The following is a 17239-nucleotide window of genomic DNA, read 5'->3' as shown; positions in this document are numbered from 1 at the left end:
GTGGGGACCGTTTCATCGGCAAATACCTGAAATACCACATGAAACAAACCTGGACAACATCTTCAGAGGATGGTGCCATTTCAGACACATAGCTGATGTATTGGTATAGTCTTAGGTGCCCCCAAATACCTGAAATACCACATGAAACAAACCTGGACAACATCTTCAGAGGATGGACCTACCAGCTGTCATGAACAGAGCTATGGTATGCCATCCCCCGGCGCAAGTAAGTCAACTATACAGTACCTGTTAGAAGGGTGCGTTAATGACGTTCATACAGTACCCATACAAATAAGGTTTGGATTGTGTGTCCAGGATAGGCGATGGAACTGTACACAGCAACATGAACATGCTCTTGGTACTTACTGTATATAATCGATCATTCATACATCTATCACTATTTAGTGAAGTAAAGAGTTTGGCTATACAACATGTTTTAATGTAACGTTAGAATAGTTTCATAGGAGGCGATGGTACTGGTGGTTTTGACCAAGATCGTCTTAATTTCAACAAACACGGATATAGACTATTTGGCAGATAGTGTTTGTTCAAGTACTGTTCAAACTAGTTACATTATAGCACTAATATTCGTGAGATGGGAAAATAATTGACGACGAGGATGGGATTCGAACCCACGCGTGCAGAGCACAATGGATTAGCAGTCCATCGCCTTAACCACTCGGCCACCTCGTCCTCTGCGTATACTTTAGAAGCAACAATACAATTTATCTCAAGTTCACGACAAACCAGTGTTTTTTATTTTATTAATTTTGCTATATTGGCTTTTCATATTCAAGATACAATTTTCATAAAAGTGCTAGCTAGCCGCACAGCATAATTGAACGTCCAGCTGTTTGCTATGAACGCAATAAATGCTCCATTATGTCAAACTCTATATGCCCTTCTATTCTAGGGTTTGTGGTAACATGAAAAGCGCATAGACAATTACACAGTTGTCCCTACTCCAAACACACAAGTCTGAGGTTGAGGCTAGCGATCAATCTTTGATTAAAAAAACAATCAAACTTTACTCGGCACGACTGTGCTGAGATTGGGTCAGAGGTGGTAGGAGATAGTGATGGATAAGAAAGTGAAGCATAGTGGTACGAATGAAGGAGGGAGTAAGAAAAATAAAGCGGGATAGAAAGGGAGAAGGGGTTTGAAGGGGAGCGTGAGGTCTATGGAGGCAGAAAAGGAAGTTTGAGGAGAGCAACATAGTTTCCAAAGCTAGCCGCAGTTCGGAGGTAGAAAGTGCCGAGGAAGGGCAAGATAAATCGCGAGGGGAGCATGGAGGTGAGGACCATAAAGTGATTCTGAAGTTTAGGGAGGAAGGAGGAGTTGGGGCGATGAGTACGATAAGGTTGACGGCTGTGATAAAAGAGTTGATTGGGGAAGTTGTCAATGCTAAAGTGTTAAGAGATGGGAGCTTGTTGGTATTCTGTAAGGACATGGCGCAGAGGGAAAACGCTCTCAGAGTGACGCAAATAGGGAAGTGTAAGGTGGTGTGGAGCAGCTGGACTGATCAAGCAGGGAAGCAGTGGATTAAAGGGGTGATAACAGGAGTGCCTGTGAGTGTTAGCACTATAGAGGTACAATTTGAGAGGAGGCGTTCTAGTGTGTTCAAAGATTGCAAGCAACAAGGGGTGGAGTTAGAGTAGATTCTGTTACTGTCTATTCTGTTACACTTCAAGGACTGGGTACTGCCAAATAAAGTAACCATAGGATATATGAGTTATTACGTGAGGGCTTTATGTACCAACGCCTTTAAGATGTTATAAATGCCAGAAGTTTGGGCATGTGGCAACAGTCTGTAAAGAGAAAAATAGGTGTGCCAGGTGTGGAGGGGAGCATGAGTATGGGAAGTGTGGGGATGGTGTACAACCAAAGTGCTGCAGCTGTGGTGGTGCTCATAGTGGGTGTGAGGCAATGAAGCAGGCAGTGGAGGTGCAACAAGTGAGAGTAGAGAGAGGGTGTCATATGCAGAGGCAGTGAGGGTGATCCAGGGAGATACAGGTTCAAGGGCAAGATGGTTAGGAGCATCTAGACCGGGGATTACGGGGCAGGTGGGCGGCAATATGGTATACATAGATATTTTTGTAAAGAAAATCTGCAATTTCATGGTATCCAATTGGTAGTTACAGTCTTGTCTCATCGCTGCAACTCCTGTACGGTCTCCGAAGAGGCGAAGCCGCACTGCTTCTTGACACAATTAACCCAGAAGCCAGCCACACCAACATGTCCAAGGAAACACCGTACACCTGGCGACCGTGTCAGCGTGCATGCGCCCAGCCTGCCACGCCACAGGAGTCACTAGTGCGTGATGGGACAAGGACATCCCTGCCAGCCAAACCCTCCCCTAACCCGGATGACGCAGGGCCAATTGTGCGCCGTCCCATGGGCCGGCTGAGACAGCGCCTGGCCTCAAACCAGGATCTCTAGTGGCACAGCTAGCAACTGTGATGCAGTGCCTTAGACCACTGCACCACTTGTGGTTCGTAAAGACAGAGATGTAGGGGGAGGGGGGTGATGTGCTACCTTTTAAAAGCAAGTACGGGTGCTAGTGGTAGTGAACTACTAAAACCCCTGGAAGATATTGTACCTGGAAGTGCTGAAGAGGGTGGAGGGCCAGGATAGAAGTAATGTGGTGTGGGGATTTTAATGGGGGGGCAGATGGATGGAAATGGCCAAGTAATGGAAAATCGAATAGAAATTAAAGATCTGTTGTGCCTGAATGATGGCCGGGGGACCAGGATTGATGTAGCCACAGGGAAAGGCTCTACCTTGGACCTCACTCTGGTATCTAGTGCGATGGCAGGAATCTGTGAGTGGGAGGTATGAGAGGAGTCGACAGTAGGGAGTGATCATTACCCCATAGTATACACAGTAGGCCGGAGTGAGGACGAGGTGTCAGTGGATGGAGTAGGCAGGTGGGTGTTTGGAAGGACAAAGTGGGATCAGTTTCAGGAGCTGAGTGAGCAGATGATGGCTCGGGTGGATATGAGAGGGGATGTGGATAATATGAATAACTGGGTGAGAACAGCGTTAGTGGGGGCAGCTACTGAGGCTATACCTAAGTGTTCAGGGAGGAGAAGGAGGAAAGCAGTCCTGTGGTGGACAGAAGAGTGTGGCAATGCTGAGAAGTAGGAACAGGGCATTTCGAATACTGAAAAGGATGCATAACTTCCAACATCTGATTCAGTATTATCAGGCCCTGGTGAGAACTATCCGTCAGGCAAAGAGGTCATGTTGGCGTCGGTTCTGTGACACCATTGGAAGGGCGACACCTGCGAGAGAAGTGTGGAGGATGGTTAAGAGGATGAGTGGGGTCAGAAGGGAGTGGAATTATCCAGTGTTGATGAGTGGGAAGGATGTGGCAGTAACAGATGATGAGAGATGATGGCCAAAGCATTTGTCCAAGTGCATAGCTCAGCAAATTTGTCAGAGGGGCAGAGGGAGAACGAGAGAGGAGCATCCTGGGGCACTAGATAGGAGGGACGCTAACTTACTTCCTGGAGAGCAGGGGGTTAGTATCGCAACATCAGAGTGGGTTCAGGAACGGTAGGGGAACTATGGACCCAGTGCTCTGCTTAGAAGCAGAGGTCAGGAAGGCTCAGGTGTACAAGGAGACTGTTGTAGCTATCTTTTTTTATGTGGAGAAGCCGTATGATGTGGAAGGAGGGGTTGTTAATCAAGCTTGATATTATGGGGGCAGGAGGAAGAACGTACAACTGGATAAAGGATTTCCTGTTTGGAAGGTCTATCCTTTTGAGGGTGGGGAAGTCACTATCAGGCTACCTGGTGGATAACGGTACACCACAGGGGAGTGTGATTCATCCTCTATTGTTCTCAATCATGATCAATAATGTTTACTCTCAGGTACAGCCAGATATTGGGAGGTTGTTTTTGCAGATGATGGGGCCTCATGGAAGAGGGGAAGAAATGTGCCATACGTAGTCAGGAAGTTACAGGAAGCAAGTGAGGAGGTAGAGCAGTGGGCATTAATGTGGGAATTCTGGTTCTCTGTAGAGAACTCAGACAGTGTTCTTTACCAGAATGAAGGTTGGAGATGAGGTATGCTTGAGGTTATATGGAAAAAACTTGGAGAGGGTAGGGTTCTTCAGGTTCCTTGGGGTAAACGTTGACACTAGACTGACCTGGGCAGAACACATTGAGTGTTGGGAAAGTGTAAGAAGGTGCTCAAATGTGATGCACTGTCTGACAGGGAAGGAGTGAGGGGCTGGGCGTTCCTCATTGAGGATAATGTATGTTGCATTGATCCAATCTGTAATAGACTATGGCAGTATTGCGTATGGTTGGGCAGCCCGGACCTCATTGGAAAGGCTAGATGTCATACTGGAACAAGGACTCGGAATATGTAGAGGGGTGTTTCGGACATCCCCAGTGGCTGCACTACAGGTGGAGATGGGGGATATGCCATTGCAGATTAGGAGATGGCAGCTGCCATTTTTTTTCACCTATATTTAACCAGGTAAGCTAGTTGAGAACAAGTTCTCATTTACAACTGGGATCTGGCCAAGATAAAGCAAAGCAGTGCGACACACAGTTACACATGGAATAAACAAACATACAGTCAATAACAATAGAGAAACAGTGTGTGCAAATGAGGTAAGATAAGGACATAGGCCATAGTGGGGAAATAATTACAATTTAGCAATTAAACACTGGAGTGATAGATGTGCAGAAGATGAATGTGCAAGTAGAGATACTGGGGTGCAAAGGAGGGGGGGGGGGGGGGGAAGGGGATGAGGTAGTTGGATGGGCTATGTACAGGTGCAGTGATCTGTGAGTGCTGGTGCTTAAAGTTAGTGAGGGAAGTATTGGTCTCCAGCTTCAGTGATTTTTTCAATTCATTCCAGTCATTGGCAGCAGAGAACTGGAAGGAAAAGTGGCCAAAGGAGGAATTGGAATTGGCGAAGGCAGAACACAAGCTTTGGGTGGGTGGGTAATACCCAGGTGAAGGAGATGGGACTGTATGCAAGGGAGTTTAGTCTAACAGTAGCTATTCCTGTAAATCCACCATGGCTTCTCCTGCCTCCAGTTGTTGATCTGGAAGTGTTGGAGAGACTACAGATACCAAGGGAAGGCATTTATTTCCAGTACAGAGGAAAGTCGGGGAGGGGAGGTCGAGAGGAAGTGACAGAAGAGAGGAGGCTATTTTTACAAGATTAAGGGTGGGACACGGCTAGTTAAATAAGAACTTAAATGTGATCGGAAAGCATCCAACAGGAAAATGTGATTATTGCCAGGGAACACACACCTTGGAGCATGTATTGCTACAGTGTGGGAAGGAGCGAGGCTGAGATCCAGTATGAGGGAGAAGGGGATACAGGAAACTAGCTTAGAGTATATTGAGTAGAACGTCATTAGATATAGTCACACATATTTTATATTTTTAAGAGCAACGGGGCTGGCATGTAGGATTTGGTTTCTCTCCGTACTCCAGTACAGTAGGTGTCGGTAATGCACCATAAAGTTGGATGCCAATCGCTGATAAACCCCATCGAAGAAGAATAACACGTCCTAACGTCTTGTTGATGTTCCTGAAACGCTATGATATAGACAGAACCGCAAAGCATCAGATATGAAGGCGGCACGTACAATGATTTCACGATCTAAAATCGAACCCTGTGGCCGCACTGCGTGGTGTCAACGACACGAGATATTCGAGCTCCCCCACGTACCCAAATTGCCAAATTAGCTAGCCAACTAGCAGTGGTAGATTTGATACCTTCCTGGGGCATATTGCTCAAGTATTTTTGACTAGCTGCATGTGGTGTACATGTAAAGGTCGGGAATGCATTTATCTAAGAAATGTTCCGCGTTCAAAGTGGTGCTCGGCGCTCTGGTGCTCGTGGCACTCTTACAAATGATTTACCTCTCCTTCCTATCGAAACTGCACGGTAAGCAGCAGCGCTACCGATACTCAGAGCTCTTCGGGAGCTCTGGCAAGAAAAATGCCAACCCGGAGAAAAACTCACGGAAAGAGCGTCTCAGGTACTCTCTGTCCACAGGGGGTATCTTTGATCCCAGCGGACAATACCGCGTGTACAAGAACTTGATAAAAAGCGATTTCTCTACCAATCAGAAACCAGGAGCGGATGCCAGCTCTCACTTCTTGGCCTTGGCAACGCACACATCCATCAACAACTTGCACCACCTGAATTCTTTAGTGGAAAGGTGGCAAAACCCTCTCTCTGTGGCCATATTCGCTCATGGCCAAGATGTCAAGTTTGCCACAGCCCTGGTCTACGCCCTCACCATCTTCTGCCCTCAGATCCAGGCCTTGGTGGACTTTCACTTGGTGTGCCACTCTGGGCAGATGGCCAGTTTCCCAGAGCAGGACCGGGAGCATTTCACCGGGCTTGAGGACTGTGCCGCTGTGTTTGCCAGGCTCGAGACGCACCGAGACAAATACCAGAACTATGCCATTGGTGGAAATGGAAACGTCTCCTACCCGAATAATCTCCTTCGGAACGTTGCCCGTGGCGGCACGGAAGCCAACTACATCCTGGTCATCGACATCGACATGGCGCCCAGTGCTGACCTCCACCAGCAGTTTCTGGCACTGGTCATGAGACGTGAACCCGCCACGGACGAGATCTTCGTGCTGCCCGCCTTCGAGATCCGCCACGTACGCAAGATGCCTGCCACCAAGTCGGAGCTGGTGCAGCTGTATCAGGTGGGCGAGGTGAGGCCCTTCTACGAGGAGCTATGCCCGCGGTGCCAGGCCCCCACAAACTACTCTCAGTGGGTGAACAGACACAGTCAGGGTTTGGGCCCCCTGGATGTGGCCTATACATTATCCTGGGTGGACCCCTGGGAGCCCTTCTACATCGGGCACCGCACCGTGCCCTTGTATGACGAGAACTTCAGGCAGTACGGCTTCAACCGCATCAGCCAGGTATGTGCTGTATGGATACGGGTAACCGGGTATTCTAGATTGCAGTGGAGATGCGGCACGTGTGTGTATGGTTGCACACAGTTAGGGCTTCATTACATCAACTGACACCGTACACTGCAGAACCCTTGCACTGCAGTAAAATATATAGTGTCTTTGGAAAGTATTCAGACCACTTGAATTTTTTCACGTTTTGTTATGTGATAGCCTTATTCTAAAATAGATTTTTTAAATCCTTAGGAATCTACACACAATACCCCATAATGATGACGCGAAAACAGGTTTTCAGACATTTTTGTAAATTTATAAAAAATAAAAACAGATACCTTAATTACATAATTATTCAGACCCTTCGGTAGGAGACTCGAAATTGAGCTCAGGTACATCCTGTGTCCATTGGTCATCCTTGAGATGTTTCTAAAACTTGATTGGAGTCTACCTGTGGTCAATTCAATTGATTCAATTGACATGATTTGGAAAGACACAACCTGTCTATATAAGGTCCCACAGTTGACAGTGCATGTCAAAACAAAATCCAAGCCATGAGGTCGAAGAAATTTTCCTTAGAGCTTAGAGCACAAATCTGGGGAAGGGTACCAAAACATTTTGGCAGCATTGAAAGTCCCCTAAAACACAGTGGCCTCCATTCTGAAATGGAAGAAAGGCCTTGGTCAGAGAACCCGATGGTCACTCTGACAGAGCTCCAGAGTTACTCTGTGGAGATGGGAGAACCTTCCAGAAGGACAACCATCTCTGCAGCACTCCACTAATCAGGCCTTTATGGTAGAGTGGCTAGACAGAAGGCACTCCTCAGTAAAAGACACATGACAGCCCACTTTGAGTTTGCCAAAAGGCACCTAAAGACTCTCAAACAATGAGAAACGAGATTATCTGGTCTGATGTAACCAAGATTGAACTCTTTGGTCTGAATGCCAAGCATAACGTCTGGAGGAAACCTGGCACCATCCCTACGGTGAAGCATGCTGGTGGCAGCATCAAGCTGTGGGGATGTTTTTCATTGGCAGGGACTGTGAGACTAGTCAGGATTGAGGGAAAGATGAATGGAGCAAAGTACAGAGATCCTTAATGAAATCCTGCTCCAAAGCGCTCAGGACCTCAGACTATGGCGAAGGTTCACCTTCCAACAGGACAATGACTAAGTGTAACCGATGTGAAATGGCTAGCTAATTAGCGGTGGTGCGCGCTAATAGCGTTTCAATCGGTGACGTCACTCTCTCTGAGACCTGAAGTAGTTGTTCCCCTTGCCCTGCAAGGGCCGTGGCTTTTGTGGCGCGATGGGTAACAATGCTTCATTGGTGACTTGTCGGTGTGTGCAGAGGGTCCCAGGTACGAGCCCGGGTAGGGGCGAGGGGACAGGCTAAAGTTATACTGTTACATAAGTACACAGCCAAGACAACGCAGGAGTGGCTTTGGGACAAGTCTCTGAATGTCCTTGAGTGACCCAGCTAGAGCCCGGACTTGAACCCGATCGAACATCTCTGGAGATACTTTATTCAGCTAAAAGTTATCACCATTTCATGTTGTCCCCCTTACCTCTTCTCCCCCTTCTCCTCTCCCCTCCCTAGGCCTGTGAGCTCCATGTGGCAGGCTACAGGTTCTCCGTGCTGAACTCTGCCTTCGTGGTGCACAAAGGGTTCAAAGTTCAGGGCGAGTTCCACAGCAGGAAAGACGAGGAGAACCGAAGGAACCGCCTGCTCTTCCGCAGCTTCAAGGAGGGCCTGAAGACCAAGTACCCCTCCTCCCCTCGACGCTGCTGAGGAGACCAGGTGAGAACACTGGTGCCTGATTGACACTATACGGTGAATCAATGGGTTGGCCTGGTTACGCAGCCACCGTAGTTGCTGGTATCGTGCTAGGGATGATATCCAAGCCAACATAGTACGGTCTGGCCCTATAGTGTGATTCAGCATTGGATCACTTCTCCCCTAAGTATGGCTCTAGGGGTTGATTTGGAGAAGTTCACAAGACTTCTGTCCAGCAAGAAATCAACAAATGACTCCCTACACTACAACATGAGCCAGTCTGGTCCATCAATTTCTGCAAATTTTTCTTTCATTCAACCCCTGGAGAGACACCTGACTACTAGGGTTTCTTCATCATCGTTACCTATGTATTTACAGTGAGGGTGGTCCTATCATTTCCAGTGGTTTCCAGTGCCCTCTGACCTTCATCCAGCTCAAGGAGAACAAAACATTGAAACTTTTTACTGACACAGAATATTTTGTAAATATGACCTTGTTCTATATAAGTTGGGACACTACCATAGAGAGATGCAGTCTATGTAGCGGGAAAGAGTGAGTGGTCTGGGTCTACCACTGTTATGATACCAGCGTGTTAACTGGAACAAGTTAGTTATTTAATACCTGCAGGTTTTACAAACACTGATGAATGTTTAGAGAGACTGTAAAAGCAATGGATAATATACATGTTATTCACTACTACTGACATAGATACTCTATTTAATTGAAATGCTCACTTATTTATAAAGGATTAGATTGTTATGGTTTGTGAATATTTGAAGTGTGAAGTGTTTTGTGAACACTGATGTTGTTTTCTTAAAGGTGATCAGCTGTTCAGGCCAAGTACAGTGTGTAGGCCCTAGCGTCCATCCCAAATGGCACCCTATTCCCTATAGACTACTAATAGAACAATAGGGTGCCAATCGGGACCTACCCATAGTCTGCATCCTGGATATTTGGCGTGTGAACATATGGTACAGTACTACTATTTTCTGCATAGATGGGGACTGACTCGTTAGACCTGTGAAGAACTTACTGTAGCACAGAGAAGCTCTGTACTCCAACCACTAATAAATGTTGTTTTTAGTTATTTGAGAGTACATTTTTAATTACATTTTGAAAGTTTACATATTAGTGAGATATTTTTCAAATGTAATGTTTTCTCCCTGACTTGAGTGGTTCAAGTTGTCCGAAAGTAAATGTCCATGGTTTGTTTGGATTCCTATTAAAATACAACAAAACTTTAACTTCATTCTTAAATTGCTTTTCATTAAATGTCCTATTTGGAGTGGAAGTTAATTGGCTGAACTATGTTACTACATTATTTAAAACGATCAAAATATTTTTTGACCATTTCAAGTTGCTATGTAGAATGTTTTTTTGGCACACATTTGTGTGTAGTAGCAACACAAACCAGCAGAAGGCAGTGGAGTGAAGGTTCTCTATGTTCAGAGGATATATCTTGTAGGACTACAGTTCTTGTTCTGTTGATTCTAAATCAAGTTCCTGAGTACGTCAATCCAGTAGATTTTCATGCTAACCATATACTTCTTAGATGATTGGGAAGGTGTTTACATCTTAGATAAGTGTTCAAGTCCAGTCCTCCAGTACCCCCAACAGCACACATTTTTTGTTGAAGCCCTGAACAAACACACCTGATTCTACTCATTGAGGGATTGATGATTAGTTGACAAGTTGAGTCAGGTGTGCTTGTCCAGGGCTAAAATTAAAAAGTGTGCTGTTGGTGGTACTGACTTAGATGATTGGATGCAAAAAACTACACATTAGGTATATCTCAATTTCTCTCCCGTTTTTTAATGAATTCCATTGTCAATTCAGGAAGTGGAAAAGTCAACATATATAAAACAATGGACAGTTATCCATTCATGAATTTGGAAGTGAACTTGTATCTTTCCATCTGAGCAAACCGTATCTGTAGTGTGGTGTTGTTCACAGCTTGTGAGGCCACAACATGTCTGAGTTTAAAAGATATCCCTAAACCAATGGGAGCTGACGCCAAAGGTGATTCGGCCTAACATCCAATTAAAGGCCCCTTTTTACTAATCAACATGACCTGTATTGAAGTAAACTCTACCGAGCCCTGTGATTTGCCTAACGCCTGATAGGGGTATGTTGAATTAGATCTGTAAGGCAGACACACATCTAGTAGGGTTGCGTCCCAATAATATCAAATTATTTTGAAATGTGCGTTTCCCACAAATCTGAAAGTATTGGGAGGGTGGACGAGGTGGAGTCAAGGGTTAGTGGAAGTTCCCACCATATTTCTTATTATACCAGTAATGTCTTTTCAAATCAGTGTAGTGAAGTGAACAAAGGAGATATTATTGGGACGTAGCCTAGAAGTCTTCCAATAAGAGGGAACTACAGAGCAACACTAGAATGGCCTTAGCCGCAAGTGATGTTTTTCACTTCATGGTGGTGTTTTGGTTTTTTTCTAACCTAATGTATTTCTAGGGGGAATCATAGGCCTTCATAGGCTGCGTTTACACAGGCAGCCTAATTCTGATATTTTTCCACTAATATTGGTATTTTTTTCCGATTTCAGCTCTTTCGCCCATAACTGGGCAACAAAAATCTAAATTGGTCTGCCTGTGTAAACACAGCCGTATAAGCATATCTGAAAACCAAACTGGAAATTATATATTTTTTCACGAGTAGGAACTAAAGACTTGCGAAACAGTCTGTCGCAAGTGATTACGGTATAAAAAAATATACATTTAAATGACAATCTCTCATCTCCGTTTTATAGAGAAACTTAACAGCAACAACACAAGTTAATGAGGTTAGCTGACTAGTGGTGTGACGGTTGCCACGTGAGGACGTTCGTGACAAAGTGACATTTTTGTGGCTAAGCCGCCTTGCGTTCCCGAACCAGGTGGAGAGACAAAGAAGAGAATAACACGCTATCACTGCTGCTGGACACTTGGTTCATCATACCAACCCGTTCAGCTCATAATCTCAACACCAGCTGAACATTTCTTGGAAGTCTTCCTATCTAAACTGATACACATCTCCTCTCTCACCCCAACAACTCCACTTCACAACCATAGCATATATTTTTTTTAAATCTTCAACATTTTCTTTTGTCGTTTATTTTTGTGTTCCTCTCCTTTATCTCACCGGACCAATGACTATTAGCATATTGTCTCTTCCTCTCTCTCTGATTCCCTACCCTTCTCCTCAGTGTGTCCCTCAGCCCCCTCCTTAGTAACCCCCACCTCGTCCCATCCATGGTGTTTGGGGAGGGGGGGGTGGTATTAAGCAGGTTTGGTGAGGTAAAGTGGGGTTTATCTCCACAGCTTTGGAGAGCTGCAGCTTATTTGGGTCAGGGAGCTTTACGACAAGAGCAATTAGGGCTGGCCTCTATGTGGAGCTAGCAGGAGGCCTACCACTGGATTAGCAAGGAGAGGAGGAGGAGAGGAGTTGTGTTTCACACAGTGTGTGTGTGGACAGCTTCTGTACTACGGGGGGAGGCCAGGCCAGCTGGATACCCCGGCCTAGTGGTGTTTTTTTTTGGGGGGGGGGCTTTGTGGAGTGAGGAAGCAGTGACCCCAAAACTAGGACTGGAGAGTCAATGTGTGTCCCAAAATGGCACCCTATTCCCTTTATAGTGCACTACTTTTAACAGCCCTATGGGCCCCGGTCGAAAGTAGTGCACTGTAAAGGGAAAAGGGTGCCATTTGGGACGTACACATATTAAAGTAGTGCTAAATGACCTGTTGTCTATGGCCATTGCGTGCTGCTAATGACAGGCTACCTCTGTTGATTGACCATTAGAGAGCACTTGACTGGTAAACCAATCAATCAATGCCCTTCTTAATTGATTGCCCCTTAGGGGATAAGTGAAGTTGTATGGAATTGAATTGAACCACGACTCTGTCTCTGTATGCAGAGTTGAATAACATATCTGTATGATGCAGTACAGGATAAATGCTGTCTGGTTATCTCAAGGTGCATTTTGAGTCATTGTGTGTCATTGAAACAACATTGAGGTAAGTTAAATAAAATGTCACCAACTAGAAAAGGGAAATCAAATCTGCCCTACACTCTCCAAGTAGAAGTTGTTGAGTGTTCCATGTCTGATGGGTCTGCCTGAATTCAACTGAGGTCACTCTCTAGCTGATAGGTCATGACCGATCAACAACATGTTAAACTCAACTATGACTTCTTCTTCTTTTTTTAATCAAAAGTAGCTTTTGACTACATGGAAATGTTTTTTTTAAATGACTTAAGTAATATCCTAACTATAAACCAAATAGGACTACACTTCAGTAAAATGTGAGAAGTGCTTGTGTCTCAGGGTGAGAGGAACCGGTCAAACACAATGGGACTTTGTATACATTTCCCCAAAAAGGTGAGACATCTGTCTGAGGGGTGAGAGGAACAGGTCAGCTTTTGTCACCTGGTAACACTGAACTCCGGGAGGGAGTGATCTGTCTCACCTAGACGAGTGTGAGCTTATCAGTCATCAAATGGCAGCTTCAGGAGTAGGTTATGTCTGCTTATGGAACAAGTTCCCACCGATGCACACAGATGACTCTGGCCAGTTAAGTCCAGTGTTCTTGGACACCCTGGCTACTAGCACCTTAAACGTATCCTGCTAACACGTCTTCCCTCCGCCCCCTTGGTATCCAGCTAGTTGGGGCAGTTCTTATAGGGCGTGACACTGACCGGGGGCAAAGACAATCAGGCCTAACGGATCACGGTAATCTCTCTCACCGAGCCTCACCAGCGCCTTGCTTTTAGCCTCCAAGTCCTCCTCGCCTCTTTCGCCTTCAGGTTGTCTTCCCCGCTGCCCAGCGGCTTCCTAGAAGCCTCCTCCAAGTTCTCCCCTCCTCCCCGCTGTAGCATGAATTCATCAAGAGCGAACAGGCGGTGGCGGGCAGGGCGTCCCCCTCTGACACACGGTTGCACACTGTCACGTGCACTGAGGCTCGAACACAGTTGCATACATACAGACACACACACACACAACAAGGAACCAACAAGTTGGTGCAGGAACCTACTGACCTGACACTGGTCACACGGAGCTAAATTAAACCTGTCTCCTCGATCGATGCGCTAATGCAAGATCCTCTATCACAATCATTTAGTAACAGATGAAGGATGACATGATATTGACTGTGTTTGTACACCAGCTGCACATTCATTGGGCCCTCAGCTTGGGACCCCAGTTAGGATTTGACATGATACATGTTGTATTGCATTAAGACTAAGTGGAGGCGAGTGCACCAAGAGGGGATACAATAAATAAGGATCAATGAGTTAGCCAGCTAACTTTTGATAAACAACCAGAAATAACAAGGATTTTCTGGTTCTTTGAAAAAGCTACACTTAGATGATTTAGGTAAATTAGCTGGCTGGATAAACCTCTCTGGTACACACTGTGGTACACATGTTTTTCCATAACAAAAAGCAGTAGAAATAGTTTCCATTTGTTAAACGTCACTCAAGAATAAAGACAATTATAGAGTGCTGGGTCAGTAACCGAAAGGTCGCTGGTTCGAATACCCGAGCTGACAAGGTGAAAAATCTGTCTGTACCTTTGAACAAGGCACTTAAGACTATTTTGCTTCGGGGACATTGTACCACTATGGGATGACCCTGTAAAACAACACATTCACCCACTGGAAAAAAAAAACAAATTGTATTTGTTATGAATTAATAATAACCATGCTAACAATGTGTCTCAAAATGTGTATCTCTGAGTATCTATCCATCAATCAATTACTTAAGTCTCTTCGGTGCTCTTCAGAGTAATTATGAGCTCAGGTCAGTGTGTATGTAGTACTCTCCTATCAGTGCCTCTAGATGACACACAAACAAATGTTATGCATGAGCCTTTAAGCACTCTTAAATCACCATCCTCTTCATCCCTCCCCCACTCTTCACTCTGTCCACCTGTCCCTCCCGCGGCGCCCGTTGGCTGACCACCTCTCCTCTGACGGGCGTGGCTGTGGGTGAGGCGGGAGGGAGGGAGGATCAGAAGAGGTAAGTCACTGAAGCAGGAATTAATGAGTATTAAAGTATTAGGTGAGAATAAGTCCTACCTCTAAGCCATTTAGCATTTCTAAACAACTCCAATAACACCTGTTATATCATTGAGTCGCAGTGAGGCTGCATAGCATGAGAATGAAATGATTTCCCCTTGAGAGACACCTAAGACATGATGGCCAAACTGGTGAGTGAAAAGTTATCAGTGAGTTCGCAGGTATGGAGACTTGAAAGACAAGTACACATTTTAAACACAATGTTTATGAGTATGATATTCAATTTGACTACAATTGGTAAAGGAGTGATAACCATCAAATATAACTCAATACCAATAGAATTGAGACTCCAATCCAAATCCACAGAACTGCCTATTGAGTTGCAGACAGAATGCAAGAAGCGAACAGTGAATAGTTTTTTTGACACAGGGCTTCTAAGATTTCAAAGAATTGTAAGACTCTCTTTCATTTCCGTGGATATTCTCTTCTAATGTCTGGGTTATGATGTCATGGCGGCAGGGTGGCTGTAGTTACATATGAGGACACTGAGGTCCGGACCTGGGTCATTAGAATTTCATAAGGTGAAACTTGGTTGTGCATCAGCAGTTTTCCTCTTGTGATGTCACTCAATCAGCCCATGTCAGTATAACATTTTTAAATTGGTAAATCAGTCGAGTTAGTTTAGCCAGCTTTCTAAACCAGTAGTAATCATGGCCATATTACCTACCGGGCAAATGCTCACAGGACACATGCCAAGGGGCCCTGACCCCCAGGGGCCCTGACCTCCAAGGGGCCACCCATTGATTTTGTTAGTCACTCTCACTTGGATATCATATGGCATAAATCTTGCCAAAGTGTGTAGAATTATAGGAAATGTACAAATGTAGCAACAAAAGAGTCTTGTAAAGCAAATGCATTTGTTTACCTTTTCTCAATAAAATACTTTTTCTGCTAACAGATCCCTCTGTACGTATTACATAGTTTTTAATCCCAGTGCTGTATAAATGTGAGTAATTGTGTAGCAGCTAATAGTATAGCTCATAAGCTGTGTGTCTGAAGATCAACTGAGGTGAATGAAGCTACAGCAGCCAATGTGATAATGGCTGGGGTCATTTGTGCTTGTTTTTGCTGTGCTCCTAATAGCATTTTAGAGTTTTTAAATTGTATACAAATGCAGTAAATGACCTTTACCTTTCTAAAAATGTCAAGACAGACATCACCATGACCACTAATAGCCACCAGGATCATCTCCTATAGTACAAAACAAAGTATGAAAATGTATGCACTCTACTGAAAGTTGCTCTGGATAACAGCGTCTGCTAAATTACACAAATGTAAATATGTAGTTCTTGTAGCCTTTGGTGCTAGTCACTAATGACAGATTCAGAGCACAAGGGCCAATGGCCAGCCCAGTAATTAAACAAACAAACCCTGAGAGTGATCCGTCCACCCACCCATCCGTCTCTGGATCTATTTTCTCCTGCAGAGAGCCTAAATTAGAATGTGTCGTCAGTTGGTCGGTTAGCCACCGAGAGGAGATCCCCTTGTGTAAACTAATCTTCACACACAGCAGTGGATGATACCTTCGTTAGGGTGGATCCATAGAAATAGTATTACTAGAGAGCGGGCATCTCCATCCAAGTGGCGATTCCATGATGGGTGGCCAGAGCTCGTGCTTCAACTTCTATGGGCGGTGGAGTACTTTCTGGGACTGTATTAGGAGGATGGGCCATTAACGGAAGCGGAAAAGAACATCTCATTATGATATATAATCTCTGTTCGGCTTTATGACCCCCCGGTGACATCTAGACTAATTTGACCATTGATTCAAGTTAGAAGGGATTTTCTGTAGAATCTCTCCTGGAAATGAGATGTGTGTTAGTTAGGTAACTTGTCATTGTGGTAAATATTGTACAATGTGGTAAACATTTTTGGGGGTTAATTTTCATTAGCATGAAAAGTTACATAGATAGCCTTTATGCTTTTTAGTTGTGTTTGAAAACCTATTCCTGTGGATATCATCATATCACAGGGAGAAAAGTATGCATTTATTTAAAAACGGATCAACCCGCCATACACTGTACCTCTCAACAACAACAAAAAAGTCAACTGATATTTAGTACAATGCAAACAACAAAAACAGGTATGTTGTGAACACGTGGTAAATGCTGGTTAAAATAAGAGCTCTGCGGTGTCCTTCTGACTGTTAAGATGAGATGAGGATTCCCCCCTTGTCTTTTGCTCTTTCACCTCTATAGCACCACTCAACAGCGTCAGGGGAAGTGAATATATTGTTTGTTTGGTGCTGCGAGGGAGGCCCTGCTAGGTGGGGAAGGAACAGGGGAGCAGGCGGGACACTAGACCTGTCTGAGAGTATACTGGTATTGAGTTGCAAATGCATTTGTAATTAGCCCCTACTTCACTTGCAGGGAGGGAATTAGTGTGTGTGTGTTGGTGTGTTACGCTTATGCGAGTGTGTGTGTGTGTGCTTACTGCATGTGTTTCGCTGTGTGTGTGTTGACCCCCTTTTCTTTGGGGAGAAATGGGGG

At 45.0% G+C, this 17239-nt stretch overlaps 1 protein-coding gene and 1 non-coding gene across 3 annotated transcripts; one reads left to right on the top strand and one right to left on the bottom strand.

Annotated features, from left to right (window-relative positions):
* Nucleotides 1–611: 611 nt before the first annotated feature.
* Nucleotides 612–693, bottom strand: trnas-gcu (transfer RNA serine (anticodon GCU)). Its single transcript has one exon. It is a non-coding gene; the product is annotated as a tRNA-Ser (tRNA).
* A 4800-nt stretch (nucleotides 694–5493) lies between these two features.
* On the top strand, nucleotides 5494–9926 carry LOC110531594 (beta-1,4-glucuronyltransferase 1). 2 transcript variants are annotated; one of them, XM_036987420.2, is made up of 3 exons: nucleotides 5508–6922; nucleotides 8506–8706; nucleotides 9061–9926. In XM_036987420.2, exons 1-2 carry the CDS (start codon nucleotides 5816–5818, stop codon nucleotides 8695–8697), a joined length of 1299 nt encoding a protein of 432 aa, XP_036843315.1. In that variant the 5' UTR covers nucleotides 5508–5815; the 3' UTR covers nucleotides 8698–8706; nucleotides 9061–9926. The 2 variants fall into 2 exon arrangements, with proteins under 2 accessions (XP_090039791.1, XP_036843315.1); XM_090183665.1 differs by having other exon boundaries at nucleotides 5494–6922; nucleotides 8506–9926.
* Nucleotides 9927–17239: the final 7313 nt, after the last annotated feature.

This window comes from Oncorhynchus mykiss, chromosome 9 (assembly GCF_057628025.1).
Source record: "Oncorhynchus mykiss isolate SJ-2025 chromosome 9, ASM5762802v1, whole genome shotgun sequence".
NCBI lineage: Eukaryota > Metazoa > Chordata > Actinopteri > Salmoniformes > Salmonidae > Oncorhynchus > Oncorhynchus mykiss.
The sequence above is the reverse complement of the archived record's forward strand: the minus strand, read 5'-3'. Positions and strand labels throughout refer to the sequence as shown.

Bases quoted from the DNA above. Each gene is read 5' to 3' on its own strand.
- LOC110531594 (XM_090183665.1), top strand. From the start codon at position 5,816: ATGCATTTATCTAAGAAATGTTCCGCGTTCAAAGTGGTGCTCGGCGCT. The intron at 6,923-8,505 runs GTATGTGCTGTA...TCCCCTCCCTAG, and splicing joins GCTTCAACCGCATCAGCCAG to GCCTGTGAGCTCCATGTGGC.